Raw genomic sequence first — 25,921 nt, 5'->3', positions numbered from 1 at the left:
GATAGAAAAACAAAATCAACATCAAAGTGGTACGCTCCGGAACTAAAGAAAATTAAAGATAATGTTATGGCCTATCGCACAGTTTACTTGTGCATTAAAAGTCAAGAGTCACATAGGGCCTACAAACGTCTCAGAAATGTATATAAACAAGAGGTAAATAAAACTAAACTGAATGCAAACGTGAAATTTATTGAACTCTCAGCTAACAAATGTCAGGCTGCCTGGACCTTGTTCAGGAAGGTGTCAGCTCAGGGACGGAAGGTTGCAGATGATTCAACAGCTACTTCATTGAGTCGGTCAGTGGACCTTGTTCAGGAAGGTGTCAGCTCAGGGACGGAAGGTTGCAGATGATTCAACAGCTACTTCATTGAGTCGGTCAGCGAGGCAAGAAACAGCATACCGTCACCATCAACCTCTTCTGAGGATTTGCTGCAACGAGCCAAGCGACCCACCTCACTCTTCGAATGGGAAAATGTGACCAGTGAAAATGTGATTAGTGTTGTGTCGAAAATGAAAGCTTCTAAAAGCAAAGATGTGTACGGTCTTTCAGCTAACATTATAAGGTATGTCGTTAATGCAATCTTATTACCACTTGTAATTTGTATTAACTCCTGCCTGCTAGAAGGTGTATTCCCCGGCTCTCAAAAAATCTCAAGAGTTGTCCCAGTTTTTAAAAAAAGGGGACAGGTGTCAGGTTAAAAATTACCGTCCAATTTCTCTAGTGCCTGTCTTAGGTAAGATCATTGAGGCAGTTGTAAAAACTCAGATAAACCGTTTTCTAGAATCCCAACAACTTTTGTCAGGATGCCAGTTTGGTTTCCGCAAAGGAATGTCTACCACAGATGCCCTAGAGCATTTGGTCTCTGGAATTCTCTCTGCTTTTGAGGGCGGAAGTCATGCCCAGATTACTGCTTGTGATCTGAGCAGGGCTTTCGATTGTATAGATCACGATATACTTTTGGGTAAGTTGGAGTACTATGGTATCTGTGGTGTCCACCTAATTTTTTTCAAATCTTACCTGAAAGGCTGAATTCAGTTTGTTGATGCAGTTGGTAAGAAATCAAATTGTTCCGAGGTCATTTTTGGGGTGCCTCAAGGGTCTGTGCTGGGGCCTCTCCTTTTTATAGTTGTTATTAATGACTTGGAAACTAATATCATTGCCTCATCAACCATCATGTTTGCAGATGACACTACTTTTTTAAGTGTACACTCAGATGAAAGCCTCTTAAAATTAAATTTTGACGACACTCTTGAAAGGGCCTGCTCCTGGTGTAGTGCAAACAGCCTTCCTTTAAATAACGATAAAACCCAGAACCTACTTTGTAGCCTTAAAAACACTAATCATAGTTTAATAGAAAATATTAACGTAAAAATCCTCGGTGTAATATTTGATAATTCATTGTCTTGGATATTACATGTAAAATCTGTTTGTATTAGATTATCCAGAGTTATATTTTTGTTAAGATCCCTTATGAGCAATGTTCCAGAGAATTATGTAAGAACAGCTTACTTCGGATTGTTTCAGTCTGTGATAAACTATGGCCTAATTCTATGGGGAAATAGCTGACATGTTAATAGGATATTAGTGTTACAGAAAAAAGCTTTAAGAATAATGAATAAGGCAACTTTCAAAGAACATTATAAACCATTATTTATTAAATGTAAGATTTTGACTGTGATAAACGTGTATATTTATGTATGTTTATTGTATATGAAGAAGAACTTTAATTTAGGTTTAGTTGTACATAGATCTGATGTACATAATCACAATACCAGAAAGCAACTCCAGTTAGATGTGCCATACATTAGGTTAAGTAAATGTAAAATTAGCTTTTATATTGTAAGTCTGAAAATATTTAACAAGTTGCACAATGAAAGTAAACTCTTAGATTTCAAACTATTTAAGTTAAAATGTTACAATAATAATTGGTTAGGCTTAAATCCTTTTTATTATTTAAATGAATTTGTTAGCCTTAGATCTGTTAATTTGTAAATTTTATCCTTGTTAACTTTCTGAATTTTGAAATCTTTATAACTTTTTGTAAATGTTTTAATTTTTAATCAAAATACTGTACTGTTTTGTATATCATCAATCTATATGTTGACGGCCATTGACGATGTCTATTGCATGTACTGTATGTGTTTTGCTTACCGACAATAAAGGTTATGACTTATAATTAACAAAAAGATTTGCTGTGTGACCATTATTACTTAATTGCCGGAAATCTACCTACAGCTCGATAATATCAGCTTGTACATCAGTTTTATAAAGTCCTAGTGTAATTTATATTTAGTAGACAAAATTAATTATTTAATTATGTTTATTACACAAAATAAATTGTTTCTATGTTCATGTGGGTTATATAGTTGTGTAAAGTTAATATCTGTGCATTGAATACTTTTGGAGCTATTGGAAAAAAATGCAAATAGTACTAAATGTTTATAAATCAATACTTTCCCAATACGGTTTCATTTTTGGACGAGGCCTTTCAAAACTAAAGATTTCATCACCAGGCGACTCCATTGTAAAGTTTTGCAATGTTTTATTGGTCCAATAAAATTGTGTTTTTAAAAATAGTATTTTATTATAATTATAAACAATTTGATGATGTGAGATTAAATTTGAAAGTTTGTTCTTAATTATACAAAATTATACTTGTAATTATCTCAAAATAAATTATAGTAAAGAGACTAAACTAAGGAGATTTAATGATAAAGTCTGAATACATTATGACAGTAACAAATTCCGTGTTTTAGTAATTTATTGTATTATTTCAATAATATTCTATACGTAACAGCCACTGGACAAAGTTGTTCAAAGAACGTTGAGCAATGGACAGACGGACGACCGTTTCGCAATTATTGTCAGTCAAAAACAGTTACTGAAATAACACTTTGCTAGCAGAATAACATCGCAAGGCGTTGCCGCTAAACAACGACATCTCTATCTCTAGAGAGTAATAGAAAGAGAATGAATATGAATAATTGCGAATGGCGGAGTAGACTGGATATGATTATATACATGATAATGTGTGTGTGTGTGTGTGTGTGTGTGTGTGTGTGTGTGTGTGTGTGTGTGTGTGTGTGTGTGTGTGTGTGTGTCAGGAATAAATGAATAGAACAAAAAATGTATAAAAACTGGCATAGCAATAATATGAACCTTACAATGTTTCGTTAGTTTTATATCCTAATTTACTATAGTAATTATCATCCATAGATGTGTTATAAATCTATTTTGATAGAGCTGACATATTTCCGTTTTAAACATTATTTATATCAATGTATGTGCGACACTCAACTAATTATCCATAAATCAATAAATGAAGTGATATATTTTAATAATAAAAATTCGAATCTGTATTTTTCATTACTCATTTACATTTCATCTCATCTGTTTTTTTATATTATTTGTGTACTAATAGTAAGTAAATTTCGTTTTAAATAATATTAGCTGTTATCCGCTTCTTTGCATGCAATGTGAAAAATATGCGTCTGCCAAGGGAAATTGTAGTACTTCCTCTTGACCCTCAAGGGTCTAATTGTGGACTATTCTCTTTAGTTTATTTCTAAATGATATTGGTAAGAAATTTAAAATAAATGTTCTTTTGTTTGCTGATGATGTAAAACTTTTCAGAGAAGTAGCATGGTATCAACATCTAGCTAGTCCGCAAAATGATATCTAGTAAATCGAAGAATTGTGGTTGCTCAACGACAAGGACCTAAACGCTTTCTAACGTCTTATGATAACATTTTCTAGATCCAGGCAGACTCGTCAATTTAAGTACATGGATAAAAATATCGCACTAATAAGAGTTACCGTATTTAAAGATCTGGGCATTCTCCTAAATTAAAACCTTATTTTGGAGCTAATGTGTCCGATGTACATTGAAAAGCCCTTAAAATACTTGAGATTGTCAACAGAAATTGTAGACAACGACTGCCGTCCAAACAATTATGCAGTATTCGGTTGTTGGTTTTTTGTCTTCTCATCAGGCTGGACATCGTTCATCCTTGGACACTGTGCAAAGACGATTTATAATCACAATCAGATTCATCCTCGGATACAGATGCCTAGAAGCTGACATACAAGAAATGAAGCATTGTCAAAATATGCCAAATCTTTCAATACGAAGAACACTTATTGACTTTATGTTTCTGTCAAAAGTCCTGAATAACACTATTGACTGCTCCGACATACTCCAAATGGTTAACTTCGGTTTTCGAGATATTTCCATCAGTTTGCTTTCCATCATCACTTGAAGTTTTACCACAGCACGATACCAAGATTGATGAGGATTGGAAATGAAGTCTGTGCAGATCTGGATTTTGTTGAAATGCTCTTGTCGTCGTTTAAGAGGAAAGCAACCACTGTATGAGTTTGGTCAATTGGTTTTTGTATTAATATTGTTGTTGCTGTCGCCATTATAGAGCATTTTTACTTTGGTTATAATTAACTTACATAGACTATCTTCGTTTCTTGTTTATAATATTCTATATAGTTTATTCTTGTTACTTTTATCGTTTTATTATTCCTTCGTTATAGTTTATAACTGTTTTATGGTATTAGTGGTCACCCAATTAATGTATAACTATTAACATTTTCTTATAATTATTAAAATTAAAGTTTCTCTTATGTACAGAGAAACTAGAACATTTTCACAAGGTAATATTTCCTGTTTATATTTATATAAGTTATACAGTTGTATTTATTAATTATCAATAGAAGTTACTTGATTGTATGTTCTTGTTTTACCACTTGCGTATATCAGCAGTGTTATTTCATCTATAAGTTATTGTATAGTTTTGTGTGATAGTATTTATAAAGGTTCTTCATATTGTTTCAGTCATCAAGAAACTAAATATTGTAAATAGGTCTATTGCCGTTCATTGAAATAAATAAAAATGAAATGTTTAAAATCTAAGCCCATAACCTACTTAGGTAACTCACTCTTATGTAATATGATGGAAACCTATATGTTTAAACGTAAGTAGACGTACAAAATGACTCTAGGGCACCACGCAAGTAATGTTCACACACATAAAACTCAGATAATAAAAGCAATGCTATTTGGGAAGTAATTAATAGCGAATTAATTAATTGTTCAAACATACATAACTAGGAATAGAAGATGGAAAAAATTGAAATTGCCAATCACTTCAATAATTACTTCACTAACGTAGCAAAACAAACTCTAAAAACAGCCAAATGCCCTACATTACAACAGTAAATACACAATGCACTAATCTTTGTACCGTAATGTCGGCTTTTCCTTCAACAACAGCTGAAGAGATAGACAGGTAATGGTTGAAACCCAAAAGGTTCTACAGGAACAGGTGAACCTTCATCAAAGATTTTAAAATTCTTCAAATATAAACTTATTATCTATTTTTTATATATTACTTTCGTTTCAAATTTCCAAGGCCATTTCCTACAAAGTAAAAAATTGCTAAAGAGATATTTTTGCAAAAAAAAGGAAAGAAAAATGAAGTTTCAAACTAAAAGCCTATTTCTGCCATCCTTTCAACATCCAAAGTCATTGAAAAAATATGCTTAAAAGAGTTTTATATCACGTGCAAATCAATGACATTTGAACAAGCCACCAACACGGTTTTATGGAGGGAAAGTCAACCGTTAAAATCGTACTTGGTACAGCTGAATTTATTTTAGAATCTCTAGAAGAAGGGAAAACTGTATCTGGCATTTTTATAGATTTATACAAGGCTTAATTTTCTTACTGTCGTGACTGTCTTAGTCAAGACTTTATTCTTACACAAACTAACTGGTATTCAACATACATTAAAAAATGGTTTACATCCTACATAAAAGGTCGCAGTAAGTTAGTCGAACTTAAAGAAATTTTTCATGGAAGATCAGTTATTTCAAGATCTTGAATTTTACTAGTGACTACAGAGGAGCTCCAAGGGTAAGTTCTCGCCCCCTCTTGTTTATACTATTTACAAACGAAGTTCCAATGTTAATTTAACCGTACTGCCATACTATAATGTACACAGATGACACTTTATTACTCACTGAAAATAAATCAGTTGAATCTTTGGTGATAGACCCTTTATAAGTGTCAAACCTAGTATTGCAAACCGTCAAAATCACGATTTGGTTTTTAATGAAGACAAAACTAAGCAGCTGACTTTTGGCACTAAGTAATACATCTCCCATATTCCTGATCTTTACACTTTCATCTCTTCCAAACATCTTGGTTTAAAACTTTGGTGACAACCTATCATGCGCAGTACAAACTGAACCTTGCAATAAGTTAAGTAGAGCACTTCTTGCAATAAAAAGGACAAAAGCAATCAGCGCTACAGAAACCGTCAAGATTACACACCAGGCACTATTTGAGAGCCACCCAATGGAATCCTTGGGTGGGTCACCGCTTCAGCCAAGAACCTTGAACCCGTTATATTATTGAAAAAAATGAACGCTAAGAATTATGGCTGGCTTAAATCTTTTGTCCTTTTTTATTGCAAGAAGTGCTTGCACCTCTTGACAGCTGTAGACAAATATTCATGGAATGCAAAATGTTTACAGTTGTAAGCTTGTACATAGTAGAAACAGTTATTAATGTCATTGGAGGACAGCTTCAAGGAAACAAAGATCTACATCAGCATAACATAAGACATAGAGGAAACTTCACCATACCTAACCATACTAGAAAATTCTTTAAAAAGAAACCTTCGTATACGGGAGCAAAATCTTACAACAGTCTACTAAATGAAATCAAGAGTTGATGAATACAAAGAAAAAACTTCTCCAGTGGCTACTGGATCGACCTTTTTATAACCTTAACAAATTTTTTAATGGGGCTGATGTATTTTAGTTTATATTTACTGATAACTAAATGTTCTAAGAAAGGCGTCATATATTTACACTCTCAACAGTAAAATACTGCAATTATACTGAAATAAACAAATATCATTTTATTTGAAAGATAACTAAATAATATATTATTTTTTAGAAATTCAGGAAGACATGAATATTTTTTTGATTCGGTCTGCTTGTCTGAAGGTCTGCAGCTTAGGTCTCCTTACTGATTAATCTAATCGGTCGTCTTTGCCTCCGGCCATTTTAGTTGTGTAGCTTTACTCTGCCCTGCTTGGTATTAGGTGTGAGCGTGAACTTCCTTTCCTTTGGGGCCTGGGCAATCGTAGACGTAAACCATGGCAGATCAGGTAATAAATGTGGATACCATGCTGTTATTATTATTTTGTACTTGTATAAATCTGTAATCAGACTTTATTATAATTTACAATTATTAAGTACGATCTTCATTTTGAATACTGTAAGTAAAAGTGTTTCGTGCTGCTGTTATGTGAAACCACGTGTTAAATTTTAATTCTCTGCAAATTGTTATTTAGGGATATGAATTACAAGATTAATTGCATTCTCATAACCAATTTTAATTATAGGGAATCCGCTTTTACATGTATTCAAGCCTAGCACAGTTTTATTTTGACTGATAAACTAGAGCTAGTAGTTTATCTACTACTTTTTTTTAATCCTTAGTGTTATATTAACACTTTGGACACTATCCTCTGGTTCATTTCACTTCTCATGGTAAAACCACTTACCTCATCCGATAGGTAAAAGCCAAGAATGGTTTTGGTTTCCTTTTCAAATAAATAAGGACTTCCTTCATTAATTTTAAAGTTAGAACCACCAATTACCTTTACACAGCTGCTTTACTCTCGTGGTATACTTCACACTTATTGTAAGAGTTTATTTTAGTCAATCTATTTTTCATAAAAGTTTTCTGGGTATCAGTTTACATTAACGTGACCATGGAAAGGTTGTTCATTGTTTTTCCTGAAAACAATATTGAAGAAAAAATTCGTCGGCAACGAAAATCAAAGGAGCTACGATTTTTTTTAAATCCTCTGAAAACTCCGTTTTTGACAGTTTCCTATAACTCCGCGTCTGCTGAAACTCAGTGTAGCCAGATTTTTAAAACCGATTATCATACCAACAACGAGAATTATCGTACTTTCATATAAAATAATCGTACCAAACACGCATATAGACCGCACCACACGAAACATTTTTAGTGCCGGTAGATAAAAGGGACAAGGAAAATCTGTTAATGATCGTGAATGAAAAAATTTTACTGGGAAGTAAAATTATTAGTGACTGTTGGCGTGCGTACGACTGCTTAGGGGACGAGGGCTTTATACATGAGACAGTGAATCACTCAAAGGAGTTTGTGGACCCACGCACTCACGCCCACACAAATACAATGTAGGGGACGTGGAGAAGTGTTAAGGATAAAATTCCGCGTTACGGCAGGATAAAAACTCATATTGTGGGGTATTTGGGTGAATACCTTTTTAAGGCGAAATACCTAAACCTCAATGAGCGGATCCACCATTTCTGGGTTGCGGTTGCAAAACTGTACCCACCTGAACATTAAGGTAAGTGATAAGTTACTGAAATGATGCTGACTAATATGTTAATCCTGTCAACGATGCCTGCCCCCTGCGCACTGCTTGCTCTTTTAGAAAAAAAATTAACTCAAGCTTGCAAAAGTCGAATCCCAGATCACGTGATGCCCCTGCTCCTTAACGCAATAATGTCCGAAAGGCATCAATATAAACATTAATATACTTTCCTTCAGTTCATATGCACCTGTGATAATAATACTTGGCTATAAATGCCCAACCCATGAAAAAAAAAGTCCTTTTCCATGGTCACGCTATTGTAAATAAATACCATTTTCTGTTATTTCATATTAAATGAGATGCGGTAACTACTTTGTCATTAAATTATTTCTGTTGCGCTAAAATATTTTTTGTAAAAACTTTAGACAGTACCGAAAGCATGCAGGGCTACGCGTTATATATCGTTTGGTACAAACATCGACATCTAAATTATCAAATAGCAGAACTCTTAATCGATTACAGCGTAGGCTATCTAAAATAGTAAATCATACATTTTAAATTTAAAGAACTAATTTAATATGTACAATTAGCTACAGTTAGCCTATCTAATTTAAATATTAACCCTTTTAGGACGACAAAAATTTTGGTTATTTTTTAGGTACGCATTTTTTGACGTGACCATATTTCATAGCGAACATACCAAAGAAGACGACGGTGAAATTGGGCAAAATGTAGTAGTTTGATAAATATATTATAAGTCCATTATTTTAAATTGTCCTTACACCATTTTTTATCCACATGTACATAATTAAATTGTCTACAATATGGTAGCATTTATTACTATTTACAATAACCAGAAAAATTAAAAATTAAATAAAATTTTAGAATTTTTATTTTATTTTTTTATTTTATTAAGTTTGGCTTCAGTTTTAATACTATGATAAAAAAAAATTTTTTTACTGTGGGAACTAATATTACTATGTTTCTTACATAGTTTTCAGTTTAAATACAAAATTTTATTAACATTGGTTGAGAAATAATTGTTTTACAACAAAAAAACTTACATTACTACAAAGTGTTCAGATGCACTTTCTGAGTATTGTAACTCACGGTCCAGTTCACTGCTGTGATCAGCTAAGTTAAATTGATCCATATTCACAAAAGAAGTTGAACAAAACACATTTCACTATAAATCTATAAACACTAAGTTTATAACTGATCTGAAACAATCAACTATAGTCAACGCGACCGCACTGTGACTGAATGTAAACAAACTAGACGGAATTGGCGCGCTCCGCCGACTGGCACTACAATAGGCGCTCACGTGCAGCTGTTCTAAAAATAGACATATGTTGTATTGTTTGGCCAAGATAAGTTCCGAAATACTCCATTTCCTGTCTCAGGATGTGCCTCTACAAGGAAAACTAATTTTGTTCATCGTATTTTCGATATTACGTGAGTATTATGCAAACGTAAACCGGCGGGCACATAAAAGTCCGCTCGTCTTCTTCGGTAAAACTAGTGCGGACTATTGAAAGCCCGCATCGTCTTCTTCGGCAAAACTAGTGCGGACTATTAATAGTCCGCTCGTCCTAAAAGGGTTAAGAAATCATAACCAATAGACAAGGAACTTGAACAGGAAATAGGTAAGATCTCAGATATAAAATTATACAAAGAAACTGTAACGACATTCAAACATAATTGAGTTATATAACTATTTTGTTTAGTTTTATAAAGTTAACTGTTATTTTTATTCCGATTAAATCACTTACAAATCAAATAGTCTTATGATGTTTTCAGCCAGTATACCTCAATTAAAATGTGTTTATTGTTGGATAAGTATGATTTAATTATATTAATTTAACCCATTCAAGACGTTGGACGGGCAGTTTTCCGTCCTTCACTTTTGCGCGGCCCAATGGACTAAAGACGGGCAGCGCCCGTCCGCTAGACACGACATCGACGTAGTTGAATATATTGCCGATAGATCGCAGAGGCATTCACATTTGCTGCATATTTTGTTCTCAATATTTTTTGTCTTACGCTTTTCTTCTTCTTTCGTTGCTGAAAAACATCTGATATTGCCTCAAATCATCTTGGCAAAACAGCTTTCTTTCGTTTGTAGACAGTCAAGATGGCGTCTCGCGACCGGAATGATGTGTTTTGTAAATTCGGATGATTTTGCGGCTTACGTTGCTAATGTTTTAGATGAAAGTGGTGATGAGGAAAGTGACAGTGAACAAGATGACATAATACATGAAAATAATGAAATGTATGATGGTACAAACGATGACAGCAGTGATAATGAAAGTGACGAAAACCCACCGGCCAGGCCTTGTGATTTTGCGTGGGAGTGTTGGACCAAATACTGTTAGTAAAATGCGTTTTACCGGCAATCATGGAATAAATCTATCATTTCGAGGCTTTTAGGAGAAAAACTGCACTGAATCAGATGTGTTCAATTACTTCTGTGACGAAAAACCTTTTTGGTGGGCTCAGGTATGTAATGAAACGAACAAATATGCCAGTGATATAGCCTAGGATTGGGAGAGGGAGACAATAACAGAGTGTCTAAATGGAAATACATTTTCTGTAAATGAACTAAAGGCATATTTTGCCTTAGTTATCTTATTAGCCCAGAATCCAAAGTCTACAATTAGTGACTATTGGTCCACTAGAAGAGTAAAGTGTATGCCCATATATTGGTGAAACCATGGCAAGGGGACCGGTTCAAATTGATTTCAAGGTATCTCCATTTTTCATCGTCTCTAAAACCCGACAGACAAATTGAGAAAAATCAGGCCCATAGTTGATTATCTCTTACTAGTTTTCAAAAAGATTTTCACCCCTGATAGACATATTTGTATTGATGAGAGTTTTGATGATGTTTCGGGGAAGGCTTTCTTGGATACAATTCAAACCCATCAAAAAGAGCCAGGTTTGGGATAAAAATCTATAAAGTATGTGATTCAAAATCTGGGTACTGTTATAATTTTTAAAATCTATACGGGGAAAGATACTACTGCTAGGCTTAGTCAAGAGTTCTCAGTCAGTGAACAAGTTGTCTTGGACTTATGTTCAGATCTTTTGGATCAAGGGCGTGTACTGTTCATGGACAACTGGTACAGTTCTGGTACTGTAGGCCTAACCCAAAAATCAACTCTCAAACCAAATGTTGTGGTTGATTATAACCAATCAATGTGTGGGGTTGATAAACAAGATCAGAGATTGTCCTCCTTCCCAGTGATGCGAAGAACCGTAAAAAAAGGATACAAAAAGATTTTTTTTTTTTCTATCTCTTTGATGTTGCTATATATAATTGTCTAACAGTGCATAATATAATGACTGGGAAAAAAAACAATCAATCTCAACATTCAGAACAAATTTGGCAGAGAAATACTGCAGAATGTGCAGCTACCTCCCAGATCAACTGCTGGTAGACCTCCTCCCGCTTGTGGGGAATCCCCACTGCGCCTTCAAGGAAAGTTTTGGGGGCATTTTATTGAAAAGATACCTCCAACCACCAAAGCCAGGCCCTCAAGAAAATGTAAAGTTTGTGCCTCACAGGAGAAAAGAAGTGAAACAGTGTACCAGTGTAAAAAGTGTCATGTTCCACTTCATCTGGAAACATGTTTTGAGGTGTTTCACACTCAAACCAACTTCTAAAGAAGTACAATAAAAATTTGTAAATAGTGTAAATATATGTATATTTTAAAAAACTAACATTTTGTGTTCATATAATAATAACAAGGAATAACTAAGGTAAATTTATAATATTCATAGCATGTTATACAGTAAGTGTTATGCAAAGTGCACCTGTTCTTACACGAAAGCATGGAAAATATCCAGTCCTGTGGTCCAAAAATAAAAGTAATTTATTCAGTCACGAATGGGTTAATAAATAATTAAAATAGTTGTAACTTAGGCTAAACACAAATATTTTTTATTAAAATCAATATATCAACTGGATCTGTTTATCGTAAACTACTCTGATTTTTTGTGTAAATTGATTAATGTAATTTTCTTTTTTGTAGTTATTACCATGAACGTTTTATAGGGTACAAAATGCACTTCTAATTTACGCTAATCAATAACCAATCTCAAAAGCTACAAAACAAAAATTATATCATGCAATATACATAAAAACTAAAGGCGGTATAGAGAAAATTGTAAAGCATTGTACAAGTCAAGTGTACCAATAGGCCTTGGCGGATTTGGGTTGTAAGCTATCTATCAGTCGAGCTTGAGCGGTCATGGGGCGAGCAGAACCCAGGTGCTGGTGTACAAAGGGTTTAAATACTATTCTAAACCACTAACATCAGCCATACTTTGAGATTTTGAGGGTTGGGGGTTTTAAAACTATGATATTTGAGAAGTTTGGTTCATTCTCTTTGCAAGCATCTAAATTTTGAAGGAAACAGGATTTTTCCGGACATTTGCCATCATTCAGTGAAACAAGAAATCAGTAACACTACGTTTCGAGATCTGCAATCTAATCTCTTCTTCAGGTAAAAGAACTAACGTAATACATAATTACAAACTAGGTACAATAAACAAATCTTACCAAAGCGTTGTGGCACGCCTAAGTCAGGAATTTGCCATTGTTTCACTGAACGATGGCAAATGTCCAGAAAGATCCTGTTTCTTTCACAATCCTTCGATCGTCAAAAATAACCTTCAAACAAAGAATCTAAATTTTATTGCAATCTGATGATATTTACTACTTGAAAAGTGGCGTAGTTTAAAATGTTAATGCGCTGGATATGCTGTGTGTGTTACTTCTAGGTTTAAGCTGTGAATAGGCAAATATGTTCTATAGGTTTTGGAAAATATGTTAGTGAGTGTTGTACTGAAAGTTAAAATAATTAGTTTTGTAAATGTTAGTTATTTTATATAATTATTAATTCAAATAATAATTATATAAAATATATATAAATGAATACAGATTTAGATTTAATGTGGACAACAGGACTTATTTTACCCTTACACATGATAGTTTGTAATAAGATAAATTACTGGGAATTCTCACGCAGATATTTTCAGAAGCTATTATTTTTACCATAATTTTATTTAGGCAGAATTTCTTGTTGGGTACACAGTCAATAAGAAATAATACTATTTAGGCTTTCAGTTTTGAACAAGATCTTTTTCCATAGCCCATTAATAAAACTCTCTAGAAAGTGTAATATATTGATTTGATAAAAGTAATTGTCAATCATTTTTAACAAACTGGGGTCATCAAAAAGTATAACTTATGTTTAACTTGTCAATTCAGATTATTTTTCTCTTACAGAAATAGTTACTTTTTATTTACAGTTATAAAACCAAAGTATTAGGTGAACAAAGGTTCTGTCTGGATAATACTTCAAAGAAAATAGTAAACATAGAACATACACACATTAAGATCAAACATTTTGAAAATATCCTAGTGCTAACAGTGATTTTAAGAATTAAAATCTGTGTAGGCCTATATGGCCTATTGTTATCTTTCACAGCAGGGAGACCACATCTTTTGACATTTCAAAAACCAAATCTGTACTATTTATAAGTATAACACTCATTTAGCCCTTTCCATACTGCAAATATATTATAATTATCAATTTGTATGTTTCTGAGCAAACATTTCATGAGTAGTTTACAAAAGGTTTGACAGAAAAAATTTGAAAAAATGTATTGCCATTTGTACTGCAATGTATTTGTCTCCAGGTTTGTGTTAACATTGTCAAAGGTAAATGGAAAAACAATAGCCGGTGCCAAATGTTTTTTTTTTTTTTTTTTTAAGCTGCAACCATTATAGGCCTATGGCAGGAAGTTCTTGCTAAGGATATTGTTGTACAAAGCATTATCAATCAGTATTGCATTTTTTACCCTATTAATTCATTTCTTTTGAAATATGAATAAATTTTTTAAATTTGCAAGTAACAGTTGGCTGCGTATAATTTGATAGGATTTGTATTTAGCTTGTGAAGTGTTAGATGTTTTATAAATATTACTAAAAATATTTTTCAGAATCTTACTGTAATGGGATTAGTTTCACAATTGAAATTCCATTAGTTAAAATCCCTAAATCCCCTCCAAATTTGGGTAAACGTACTGACACTAAAGGATTTAACTGAAACTTTAACATACCTATCATTACTTGTTATTGTCAACCTTAATTACCTTAAACATTTTAGGCCTAGTGTGAATCAAAATAAATTGATTGTAAGTGAACAACAATATTATATAAAATGCAGTGTACAAATGGTTACTTTTAATCTAATGATCTTTTATTCGCATTTAAATTATTTATTTGATTTCAGACTGAACGCTCCTTTCAAAGGCAACCGACAATTTTCTTGAATAGAAAGAAAGGTTTGGGAGCCAAGAAAAGGAAGTCGTTGCGGTATACACGTAATGTGGGGTTGGGTTTTAAAACCCCAAGAGAGGTAAGTGTCGTAACAGTATTAACCAGATTGTGTGTTGTAGAATGAGAGGGCTTTTCAAAAGCAACCTGGAGTGTTCCTTGCTCCAAAACCTGGTCTCAAGAAGAAAGCGCTGAGGAGAAGTCGCAGTGTTGGTCTTGGTTTCAAAACTCCCAGAGAGGTAACTTTTAAGATTTGGGTTGGTTACCAGGTGTCGGTGGGATGTCTTCTGGTCCAGCTTCTGCCTTTGTCTTCTAACTTTGGTCTCTGTTGTCTATTGTATTTCGAGGTGGATTGTATATTTAACCTTTATTTATTTAAGACCAGGAAATGAGTGTTGTAAGTTTCTGAGATAGTTTTGTTTCTTCTCAAATAATCTAATTAACTAAATGGGAATACTTTTATTTTGCATACTTGGATGGATTAATAGTTTATTCAGATCATAACTTTAATAATTTTTATAAATTCCTCGTAATGTGTTTAATATTAATTAAATAAGGCCCAATCAATAAAAAGATTAAACAATTTAGGTTTAGCCAAAAGTTTAAAATAATTAATATATTATTATTAGACATGCCAAGTTTAATACAAAAAATATGTTGTAAATAAAATAATAATATTATGAATAATGTCTGTTATGTGTGCTGTGACATCATTATACACAATTGACCTCTACTTGAGCAAACTTTTTCATCCCTTAAAAGAAAGGAAAGATATTAAATATTACTTTGTATGCTGAAAAATCATAACAGTTTATTTTAAAAGACATTTTAATTATTAAATAATTCAGAGTGTCTTAATGAAATTGATATTATGACAAGTACTGATGTATTAATCCTGATAATTATTAAAACCAAGAAGGTGTTCTGTTTTAAAATTGCTAAATCAATAATATGTTTTAGCAATACACCTAGCCTATATTTTCTTACTACAATAAAATACCCGAAACAATCAGGTTAAACAAGGAAAAGCAATTGAAAAAAAATTAATCATTGCATTATGTACTAATTTTTAACTGAGGTTTAAAACAAAGAAGGTGTTCTGTTTTAAAATTGCTAAATCAATAATATGTTTTAGCAATACACCTAGCCTATATTTTTACTACAATAAAATACCCGAAACAATCAGGTTAAACAAGGAAAAGCAATTGAAAAAATTAATCATTGCATTATGTACTAATTTTTAACTGAGGTGTTTACATCAGATTGCTATTAGATAATTGAAAGATACCTCTCCAAACTTGCTGTCTACATATTGGTATGTTATTACTAATTAGGTTGTTTATATTGAACGTTACTGATTTGGACCTTTATATGTGTACGAGAATTCATTTTACGTCGGTAATATTTGTCCTTTTTTTATTAGATCTTTTTTTAAATAATGAAATAAATGTTTTTGTTACAATGTAGTTATTGTTGTATTATTTCTTGTGGTGGTGGTAATTTGATATAAGATGGTATTATAATTAATTTGTACTATTATTATAACGTGGATTAAAATTAAATCCTTGTACAAAGCATTTTTGAAAAGTAAATAGTCATGTTTGCTCTGTTGCTGAAGAAGTGCTCTGTTGCACACATATTATTCTAAGTGTTCCTTATTAACAGCCAAATTTTATAAAGATAAAATTAAACCTTGTTTTATTTACTATTTGTTTTGATTATTTGGATGTTTGGATTTTCAGTGAAATAGGAAGTACAAAGTTTCTCAAAAAGTATCAAAGAGAAATCCTACTGTTCTGTAATGTTGATTGACGGTGTAGAGATTTAACACCTTCACTGTGACACCATTCATTTACTTACTTTGAGATACTTACTTACAGTCGGGATAGTATTAGAGTGTGTCCGTCTCGGTCAAAAGCTGATTAAATAAACTGTGATAAAACCGATAAACCAAATAATAGTAACAAAATACTAAACTCATACTATTCAAACATGCTTTGTATTTAGGAATCTATTGTATCTTACAAAGCAATGGCAGTACTAACCCTGAGGAGAAAATTCTAACAAATTGTAGTTGGATAGTTAAAGGTAAATAAAGCATGATCATTTTAAGTGCCAAGTCATTTACAGGGCAGTATTTTGCCCTGTAGCCGAAGGTTTGTATTGTAATATATGCATGTCTTCTTAGTCTATTTTAATATCTGTGTTCAATTAATCTAATATTATCACTACTTTAATCATATTTTGAATTACTGTGAGGTTGTAATAAATTACTAAAAATGTAGTGGTTATTTATCATGTAATGCATACTCTGGCTAATACGAGGTCAGTCAGATATTTGAGAGGTTGACAAATTTGATCATGTTGACTAACTCTTTTAATCTTTGCCCCAGAAAAAGTATAGTTATCAGAATAACTTTTTTTAAATTAAAAGATTTCTCATTTTTTGACATTTTTAAGCATACTTTGATAGAAGAATTTAGTTCTTTCCAGGAGAATAGATGTTATCTTTTCATCAGAAATGTTATAAATTCCATTGTATAGTATAAAAACACTAGAGTAACTAATTTAGGTTACAGGAGCGCACTTCAAAAATAAAATCATAATTTAAAATAATGTTATTCTATCCTGATGTGTTTTTACTTTTATAACATCTATGAATTTAATAATCAGTAGATGAGTAACACCTTGGTTAGATTTGTGTGTGTGGTAACTTGTTTTTTATTAACAACATGGTGGTGGTTTATGTTATTGGCAATGGGTCTAAGAGTCTGAGTGTTTGTGCCCAATCGACAATTAACACTATTTTATTGACTTGTTGAAGTGTTGTGCTTAATGCAGCCAATATTAATTAATATAGTGTGCGTTGCTTCTTTACTGAACGCTAGTTTAATGAGTGGGTAATGCAAAATATTTTTTGAAATTTTGATTATGAACTATATTTTTATTTATTTGTATATTTTTTGTAGTTGAATGCAATTTTCATTGAATTCCGAGAAGTTACGATTTCTATAGACACATTTTTTTCCATTCTTGAACACAAAATAGTTCAACTATGTAGAATAGAAGATTTTGTTTGATATAACTCATGCTAGTAGTAACATTAATTATTCTGTACATGTGTATTCTGTATATGTGAACAGGCCTTAATATTTCATGAGCTCTACATTAATTTGTTTATTGTTTTAAAGTAACTACTTGTTAATTAATTTTTGGTTATATCACAGTTTTTATTCAAACACTTTGTTGGTATGTAATTCCATTAAAATCACAAATTTTTTAAGTGTAAACTACACGTTTTGTAACACTGCCAACATTTGCAGGCCATTGAAGGTACATACATCGACAAGAAATGTCCTTTCACCGGAAATGTGTCTATAAGAGGGCGTATCTTGACTGGACTGGTCCAGAAGATGAAGATGCAACGGACAATTGTGATCCGTAGAGACTACCTTCACTACATCAGGAAGTACAACCGTTTTGAGAAACGTCACAGGAACATGTCTGTTCACCTTTCACCATGTTTCAGGTAATAAAATAATTCATCAATAGTTAGAAATCAAATTGCTATCTTTTTACATAATCAAAGAGTCATTTATAATTTAATCTCTCATAAAAAACTGTTAATAAATCATGATTGACTAAATAAAATAATATTTAATACCGGATGAGGGCTTTATTTATTAGAGCATGCACAGTCAAATAATTATAGGCCCAATTTTAAACTATTTACAAGTATAATTAAAATTTGAATTTGTTGAAATTTAAGATAATTATCAAACGTCAGTATTTTTCTTTCCATGTAGTTCAAAATTGAAGATTTTGGCTAATTTAAAGTGTCTCACCACTGGTATCCACTGTACGACAGGAGAAGCTTGATGCTTAAAAAAGGGATTACAAAAGATGGCTGTGGTACTGTAGGTTATGTGAACAATAAGTTTAACGTTTTAGACTTAGGGAATAATTTACTGGGGATGGTACCAAAACAGACCTATTGCACTCCTGGCCACAAACTACTGGCTGGGCTTCTGATGGTTTGTTACAATCTTGTCACTTTTAAATCTCTTGAGAAGTAAAATTTTTCATAAAACAGGATTTTTCTTTAGTTTTGGTAGAAACATGCTTGGGGAAAGATTAAGGATGTTTCTGGATTCATAGTTAAATGTCTTTAAACTACCAGAGACTGATGATGAAACAAAGCCATGCACCACTCTTATTGTTTGTGATGATTGGTAATTTGTGGCTGAAGTCTTATGTGTTAAAAAGAATATTCATATTTTTTTGCTTGTCAACATGATTATTAATTAACATGCAATTTATTGCAGCTCCAAAATATTTAGCTAATTACTTATTATATTATTATAAGATAAACTCGTGTTTTTGAACAATATTAATTTTATATTCTGTAGTTAATATCAGTTACTTCGTTTAAGAGATGTACTTTATTGAAGAATAAAATTTAACTATTGTATTAATTCTCTTTCTAGAAATGCACAAAATGGTATGAGAGCTTGACTATATGGAAGTGTCTCAGTAAATATTGTGCTACACAAATACAGACCTATTGCAACTCCCGGCCACAAACTACTGGCTGGGCTACTGATGGTCTGGTACATTATTTTAAAACATTGGTGATATGAATCTTTTTATAATACATTTTAAATTGGCCTATATCAAACCATACCTGAAGAAGAGTTCTCAAATGTTCAGAGATTGATGATGAATCTAGCCATCCATCACTCTTGTTTGTTTCTTATGATTGGTTTTTGTAAGGCTGAAGTTTTGGATGTGTATATGTAGTTTTAACTATCCACATTGTTATTAACTGTATAATAATTTAACTAACCAGAATCAGAAGAAATGTGTTATGAATAAACAATAGTTTATCCAGATACTTTGAATTTACCTCTGTAATAGTGCTGAAGACTGATGATGAGGCTATGCCATGCACCACTCTTACTGTTAACTGATGATCGGTTATCTAAGCTGAAGTCTGTTTTTGTCTTAATTTGTTTATCCATATAACGTTCTATAACAGTTAGTGTAATTTATTTTGTGCACTTTTAAATTGGTCTTGATTTCTGTGCTTCTGAATGATTCTAATTTAATAAAAGATAATAATGTAGATTTTAATATTCTATCTTTATAATGTGATTCTCCTACTATGATTAGAGCATACACTGCATTCAGAATTGATCTGGCTTACATCTCCATTGGTGTAGGCTGTATTCTGGAATGCCAAATTAAATCTTCCAACAGACACCTTGTTCCACTTTTGGTATAAAGGTCGTTTTGAGAAGTACATTTAATTGTTTACTTTTTTACAAACAAATATACGCAAATTGTAATACCTATCACAGGTATGACAAGAAGCTTGGTTAAACACTGTATATCAGATTAGACATGTGGGTTTTTTTTATGACCACTGATTGATAAACAAACAATTTAATTGGTATGTTATTTGTTTTAAGGCTAAAAAACACTTTCAGGACTGCTCAATTCTTTCAGCTGATTGAAGTTATTAATAAAAACTTCTGGGAGAAACCAGATTTAGTTATCTATTTGTTTCTCTAGTCATTAATTACAGGTTTGACGTCCTTTTCCTGATCAGCTATATATATATATCGGAATTAATATGTTAGAAACAGATAATTTTCGTTACATTGGGATATCAAACAATCATTGTATATACCATTATTATTATCACACAAGGGCAAAGTTGTTTTTGTGAAATTTAAGTATCAATCTAAAGTTCTTCAATGAGTTGACGTTGCGTATGAGAGAGAATGTAACACTAAGTTTTTATTACAGTTGTAGTTGATTATTCACAAAAACCTTTAGTTTAGATAAGACAATTATATCTAGACAGTCAATATCTATTTGTTTATCAATTTATAAAGTATTAGGCAAACCTAAAGTCTTAAATTAAGCCTATATATTACTTTAAAGACATAGAAACGTATTTTATGCTTATAGACATATTTATGAGAGATTCTACTTGCCCTCTCTTTTAAATCAGTTGTAGGACAAATAATTTTCTAACAGTTGTTAGATTGAAACCTAAATAATCAGTTATCCTGAATAACAGGATGAGCTGGACTCGTGATGAAGCATAGCCATGCACCACTCATATTGTCAGTGATGATTGGTTATCTGTGACTGAAGTCTTTTGGCAAATACGTCCATTACTTTTAGTGTGTCTCATTTTGTAAACAGAACAAACATTAGTCACTTAAATGCCTTTTTATTTAAAATTACCTCGACTATATTATCTTTTATAAAATGCACAAAATGGTATGAGAGCTTGACTATATGCAAGTGTCTCAGTAAATATTGTGCTACACAAATACAGACCTATTGCAACTCCCGGCCACAAACTACTGGCTGGGCTACTGATGGTCTGTTACACACTCATAACTTCCTGTTGGAATAAGGACATTTATAAATTACACGGTAGAAGCACTCTGCACCATTGAGTGTGTGTAAAATGCATTGATGAGGTTGAATGCAAAAGTGTAACCCTATAATAACATGTATTATGTCATGTGTTAACAAAAGTCATATGATTGTACTGTTTGGTTACGATTTATTTATTGTGGAATTTTTTCGTTGCCATAATGTTTAACGCATAACACCGATGTAAAAGTATTCACTAACGCTCAGCCAAATTCAATGGAATTATATAAACCATCGTTGAACTTGATGTTACCTATTTGAAAAGAAGCTTCATGCAAAATTTCAAATCCATAAGTCAAATGGTTTTTGAGATATCGTTTGGAAAAACACACAGAAATGAACATTTTCCAGTCCCTCGAATGATAGACTTTGCGTACGTTGCCAAAAAAGATTGTACTAGGAATGGATTTAGTCTAACTATCCACTTATGTAATATGAGATTAAAACATTAATGAGTCATTGCATTGTTTAACAAATTTGGACTTTAGTTTATGATTGTGCATTTAAGTGTTCAATGTAATTGCAAGTATAATTAAAATTACATGATTTAACTTAAGGCATTGTTACCTTTTATCAGTCAGTCAAAGTATGTTTTGCTAAATGCAAACTAGGAGAAATATAAACATTTATTAGTGCTTTAATTGCCAATTTCTTTATAGAAGTATATACAGGGTGTCCAGCAACCATTCGAACAAACTTTGCCACATTGTTCAGCAGGCCAAAACTAACAAATAATGCAATATAACAGGTGCCCTATTTCGCTTCGTTTAGCGTCTGTCTGTATGTGTTTTTTGGGAAAAAAATTACTACTCAAAAACCACGTAAGATACAGAATTCAAACTTAACAGTTATGTTAACCTAGTTTTGGTCCTTTTCAGTGAAAAAAATAAAACAAATATCTCATTGCATTTCAAAATGGCGGCCGTTCAAAATTTTCAAATTGTATTAGCTTTGAAACGGCTACTTTGACAACAAATTCACCAGGATAACTTTTTTTAGTGTATTTTATTACCAATTCAACAATTTTTGTTTCAAAAAGATTGAATAACAAGTAACTGAGTTACAGCACCAAACGTAAAAACAGGTTAAATTCATGCATTGCAAGTACATACAACAATGTAGTGGATTTTTACGAATAAACTTTTTAAGGTTTTTGTGATGTGTCTGAAGAAGATATCTTGGATATCGAAAGGCCTCACAAAACAATAAAATGTATTAAATATTGGTTTTATGTTTTTAATGTAATTTAACAGTGACCAATATAAGCTCCATCTACAGCACTTCACATTATTGCATAAAAAACAACACCTCAATGGATAATTTCCTTCAATAAATAAAAAAGTTATACATTTTTAAAAAATAGTTGTCAAATTATGGAAAAAGGGCCTGGCATTCTTCGCATGTACTTTTTGAAAACAGGCTGGCATTTTTCGCATGGTCACTGAAAAAATGTCTCGCATTAAAAGGGTTTAAATACGTCAAATTCATTATACATTATCTTTTTCTGTTCCAAACATAATAAGCATACTTAATTGTTCATAAAGACGTTAGCCTCAGATTAATTAATATAGATTTTTGTCCAAATTTAGGACTGAATGTAAAAACTTTACATACGTGAATTTATTTTAAGATATGCACAAAATGGTGTCAGAGCATGGTTTTGTGCCTTTTGTCTCAATAGGTTTGTGCAATAGAAACTCCTCAGACCTATTGCAACTCCCGGCCACAAACTACTGGCTGGGCCACTGATGGTCTGTTACACTCTTGACAATCCAAACTCTCCAGGGAAATTAATATTTGTTATCAAACAGGAATTTTCTCTTTAACCTATTCTAATAGCATATTTAGGGATTTATTACGTTTTTTTCTTAATATATTGTAATATTTTTAAAATTAACAGTGACTTATGATGAAACACAGCCATGCACCACTCTTATTTTTTGTGATGATTGGTAATCTGTGGCTGAAGTCTTAGTGTGTTGAAAAGAATATTTTTGTGCTGGTTAACATTACTATTCCAGGCTGGGTTAAAAACTACTGACTGGGTTACTGGTGGGCTTTTATAATCTTAACAGTTCAAATTCTCCAGAGAAACTTAATTTGTTTCTAAATTATTACGGATATTTCCAAATATATTATTAAAATTAACAGAGACTGATGATGAAACAAAGCCATGCACCACTCTTATTGTTTGTGATGATTGGTAATCTGTGGCTGAAGTCTTAGTGTACGGAAAAGAATATTTTTGTGGTGGTTAACATGTACTATTCCAGGCCAAAAACAACTGGCTGGGATAGTGTTGGGCTTTTATAATCTTGCCAGTTCAAATTCTCCAGAGAAACTTAATTTGTACTTAAATTATTTACGGATATTTCGAAATAATTTGGTATATCTTTATTTAAACTACCAGAGACTGATGATGAAACAAAGCCATGCACCACTCTTATTGTTTGTGATGATTGGTAATCTGTGGCTGAAGTCTTAGTGTACGGAAAAGAATATTTTTGTGGTGGTTAACATGTACTATTCCAGGCCAAAAACAACTGGCTGGGATAGTGTTGGGCTTTTATAATCTTGACAGTTCAAATTCTCCAGAGAAACTTAATTTGTACTTAAATTATTTACGGATATTTCGAAATAAGTTGGTATATCTTTATTTAAACTACCAGAGACTGATGATGAAACAAAGCCATGCACCACTCTTATTGTTTGTGATGATTGGTAATCTATGGCTGAGGTCTTAGTGTGTTGCTAAATATATTTTTGTACTGATTGAAATAACCATTTATCAACATGTAATTTATTTGAGCTCTTTTCCAAGATATTTAGCTAACTGCTTATCATAATATTACAAAATAAACCCATGTTCTTCAACAGTGTTAATTTTATATTGTGAATGTTATTTAGCCCATAAAAAAAAGAAACAATACAATTAAAACGTTTGATCAATTCTCTTTTTTAAAATGCACAGAATGGTGTGAGAGCTAAGCTATTTGCCAGTGTCTCAGTAAATATTGTGCCACATAAATACAGACCTATTGCAACTCCTGGCCACAAACTACTGGCTGGGCTACTGATGGTCTGATACAATCTTGAAATAACATGTTTGGGGGGAAATATTAAGGATGTTTCTAGAAACGTTATTACGTCTTTAAAACTACTAGAGGCTGATGATGAAACAAAGCCATGCACCACTCTTATTGTTTGTGATGATTGGTAATTTGTGGCTGAAGTCTTAAAGTATTAAGAAGTATTAAAAAGAATATTCATATGTTTTTGCTTGTCAAGATGATTATTAACATGTACATTTATTGCAGCCCTTCTAAAATATTTAGCTAAATACGTATTATAATTATTACAAAATAAACTCATGTTCTTTCACGATTAATAATACAATTAATTGTAAATTCTGTAGTTAATATCTGTAACTTCGTTTAAGAGACATACTCTATAAAACAATAAAATTGGAACCTCTTACCTATTCTCTTTCTAGAAATGCACAAAATGGTGTGAGAGCTTGACTATATGCAAGTGTCTCAGTAAATATTGTGCTACATAAATACAGACCTATTGCAACTCCCGGCCACAAACTACTGGCTGGGCTACTGATGGTCTGTTACAATCTTCGCTATTCAAACTCTACAGAGAAAGTAATATTTTTTATGAAACAGGATTTTTTTTTTTTTCCTTAGTATATGGCAATAACACATTTAGGGAAATATTACGGATATTTCCCTGTGTATTGTTACATTTTAAAAATTACTAGACAAATGTACCAAAGAAAGCCATTTACCACTCTTATTGTTGTGATGATTGGTAATCTATAGCTAAAGTCTTAGTGTGTAGTAAAGAAAATGTTTTATGCTCTTAAATACGATTATTTATGAACATTTACATTTGTTGCAGTTCTTTTCTAAATATTTAGCTAATAACTTGTCATATTTTTACAAAATAGTTATAGCTAATTGGCAGGAAAATCGGCAGGCTTACCTTGAAAACTTCTTTCTAAGGTTGTCTTGATTTCAAAGACACATATTTTAAAATTTTCGATTGCACTGCAATCTTTCTCAGCCCTAGAGGAGTATTACAGTTATATGTCCACTTTGGGTTGTAGAGTCAATGTAAGAAGCAGTGTATTTTGATTGATTAGCAGTTCAGTCCACTCATGAATCTTGTCATGTTGCAGAGATGTCAATATCGGAGATGTTGTCACGGTCGGTGAGTGTCGTCCTCTCAGCAAAACTGTCAGATTCAACGTTCTCAAGGTCACCAAGGGAACAAGATCCAAAAAGAGTTTTAAGAAGTTTTAATTACTGACATTAAAGTAATGTTTATTTAAAATTGGCTTGTTATTTTATTTGCCATCCATGTATTTTAATATTTATGGATAAATCTTGCATTGTGTGAACAAAAAATTCTCTTTTTGTGGTACTGTAGGCTAGAACTGGTTTTGGGAAAATACATTTTGGATTGTGTTGGGTTTAGCATTTATAAGAAGGGCATGACTATTTTCAAGCGTTTCCAAAATTAAGTAGTTTTTCAGTTCCTTAAACATATAGTACTGTATTAAAATATTACAGTAAAATACATTTGGTTCACCTGTGAGCTTCTATATTTTAATTTTTCATGGCTATTTCAATGCGCTGGTTGTTTGATATGGACAAGCAGTAAAGTGTTATAAGCAAAAAGTGATTAAGGTAAGAATTATCAACATGTAAATAAACTGAA

General features: G+C 32.2%; 1 protein-coding gene across 2 annotated transcripts; it reads left to right on the top strand.

Moving 5' to 3' along the window:
- Positions 1–7,054: 7,054 nt before the first annotated feature.
- On the top strand, positions 7,055–25,534 carry LOC124355190 (40S ribosomal protein S11). Of its 2 annotated transcripts, none has more exons than XM_046806196.1 (4): positions 7,055–7,188; positions 14,860–14,976; positions 18,061–18,266; positions 25,380–25,534. In XM_046806196.1, exons 1-4 carry the CDS (start codon positions 7,177–7,179, stop codon positions 25,501–25,503), a joined length of 459 nt encoding a protein of 152 aa, XP_046662152.1. In that variant the 5' UTR covers positions 7,055–7,176; the 3' UTR covers positions 25,504–25,534. The 2 variants fall into 2 exon arrangements, with proteins under 2 accessions (XP_046662152.1, XP_046662151.1); XM_046806195.1 differs by lacking the exon at positions 14,860–14,976 and adding an exon at positions 14,694–14,819.
- The last annotated feature ends 387 nt before the right edge of the window (positions 25,535–25,921 follow it).

Source organism: Homalodisca vitripennis, chromosome 2 (assembly GCF_021130785.1).
Source record: "Homalodisca vitripennis isolate AUS2020 chromosome 2, UT_GWSS_2.1, whole genome shotgun sequence".
In the NCBI taxonomy this organism is placed as follows: Eukaryota; Metazoa; Arthropoda; class Insecta; order Hemiptera; family Cicadellidae; genus Homalodisca; species Homalodisca vitripennis.
This window is presented reverse-complemented; position numbering and strand designations above follow the sequence as displayed.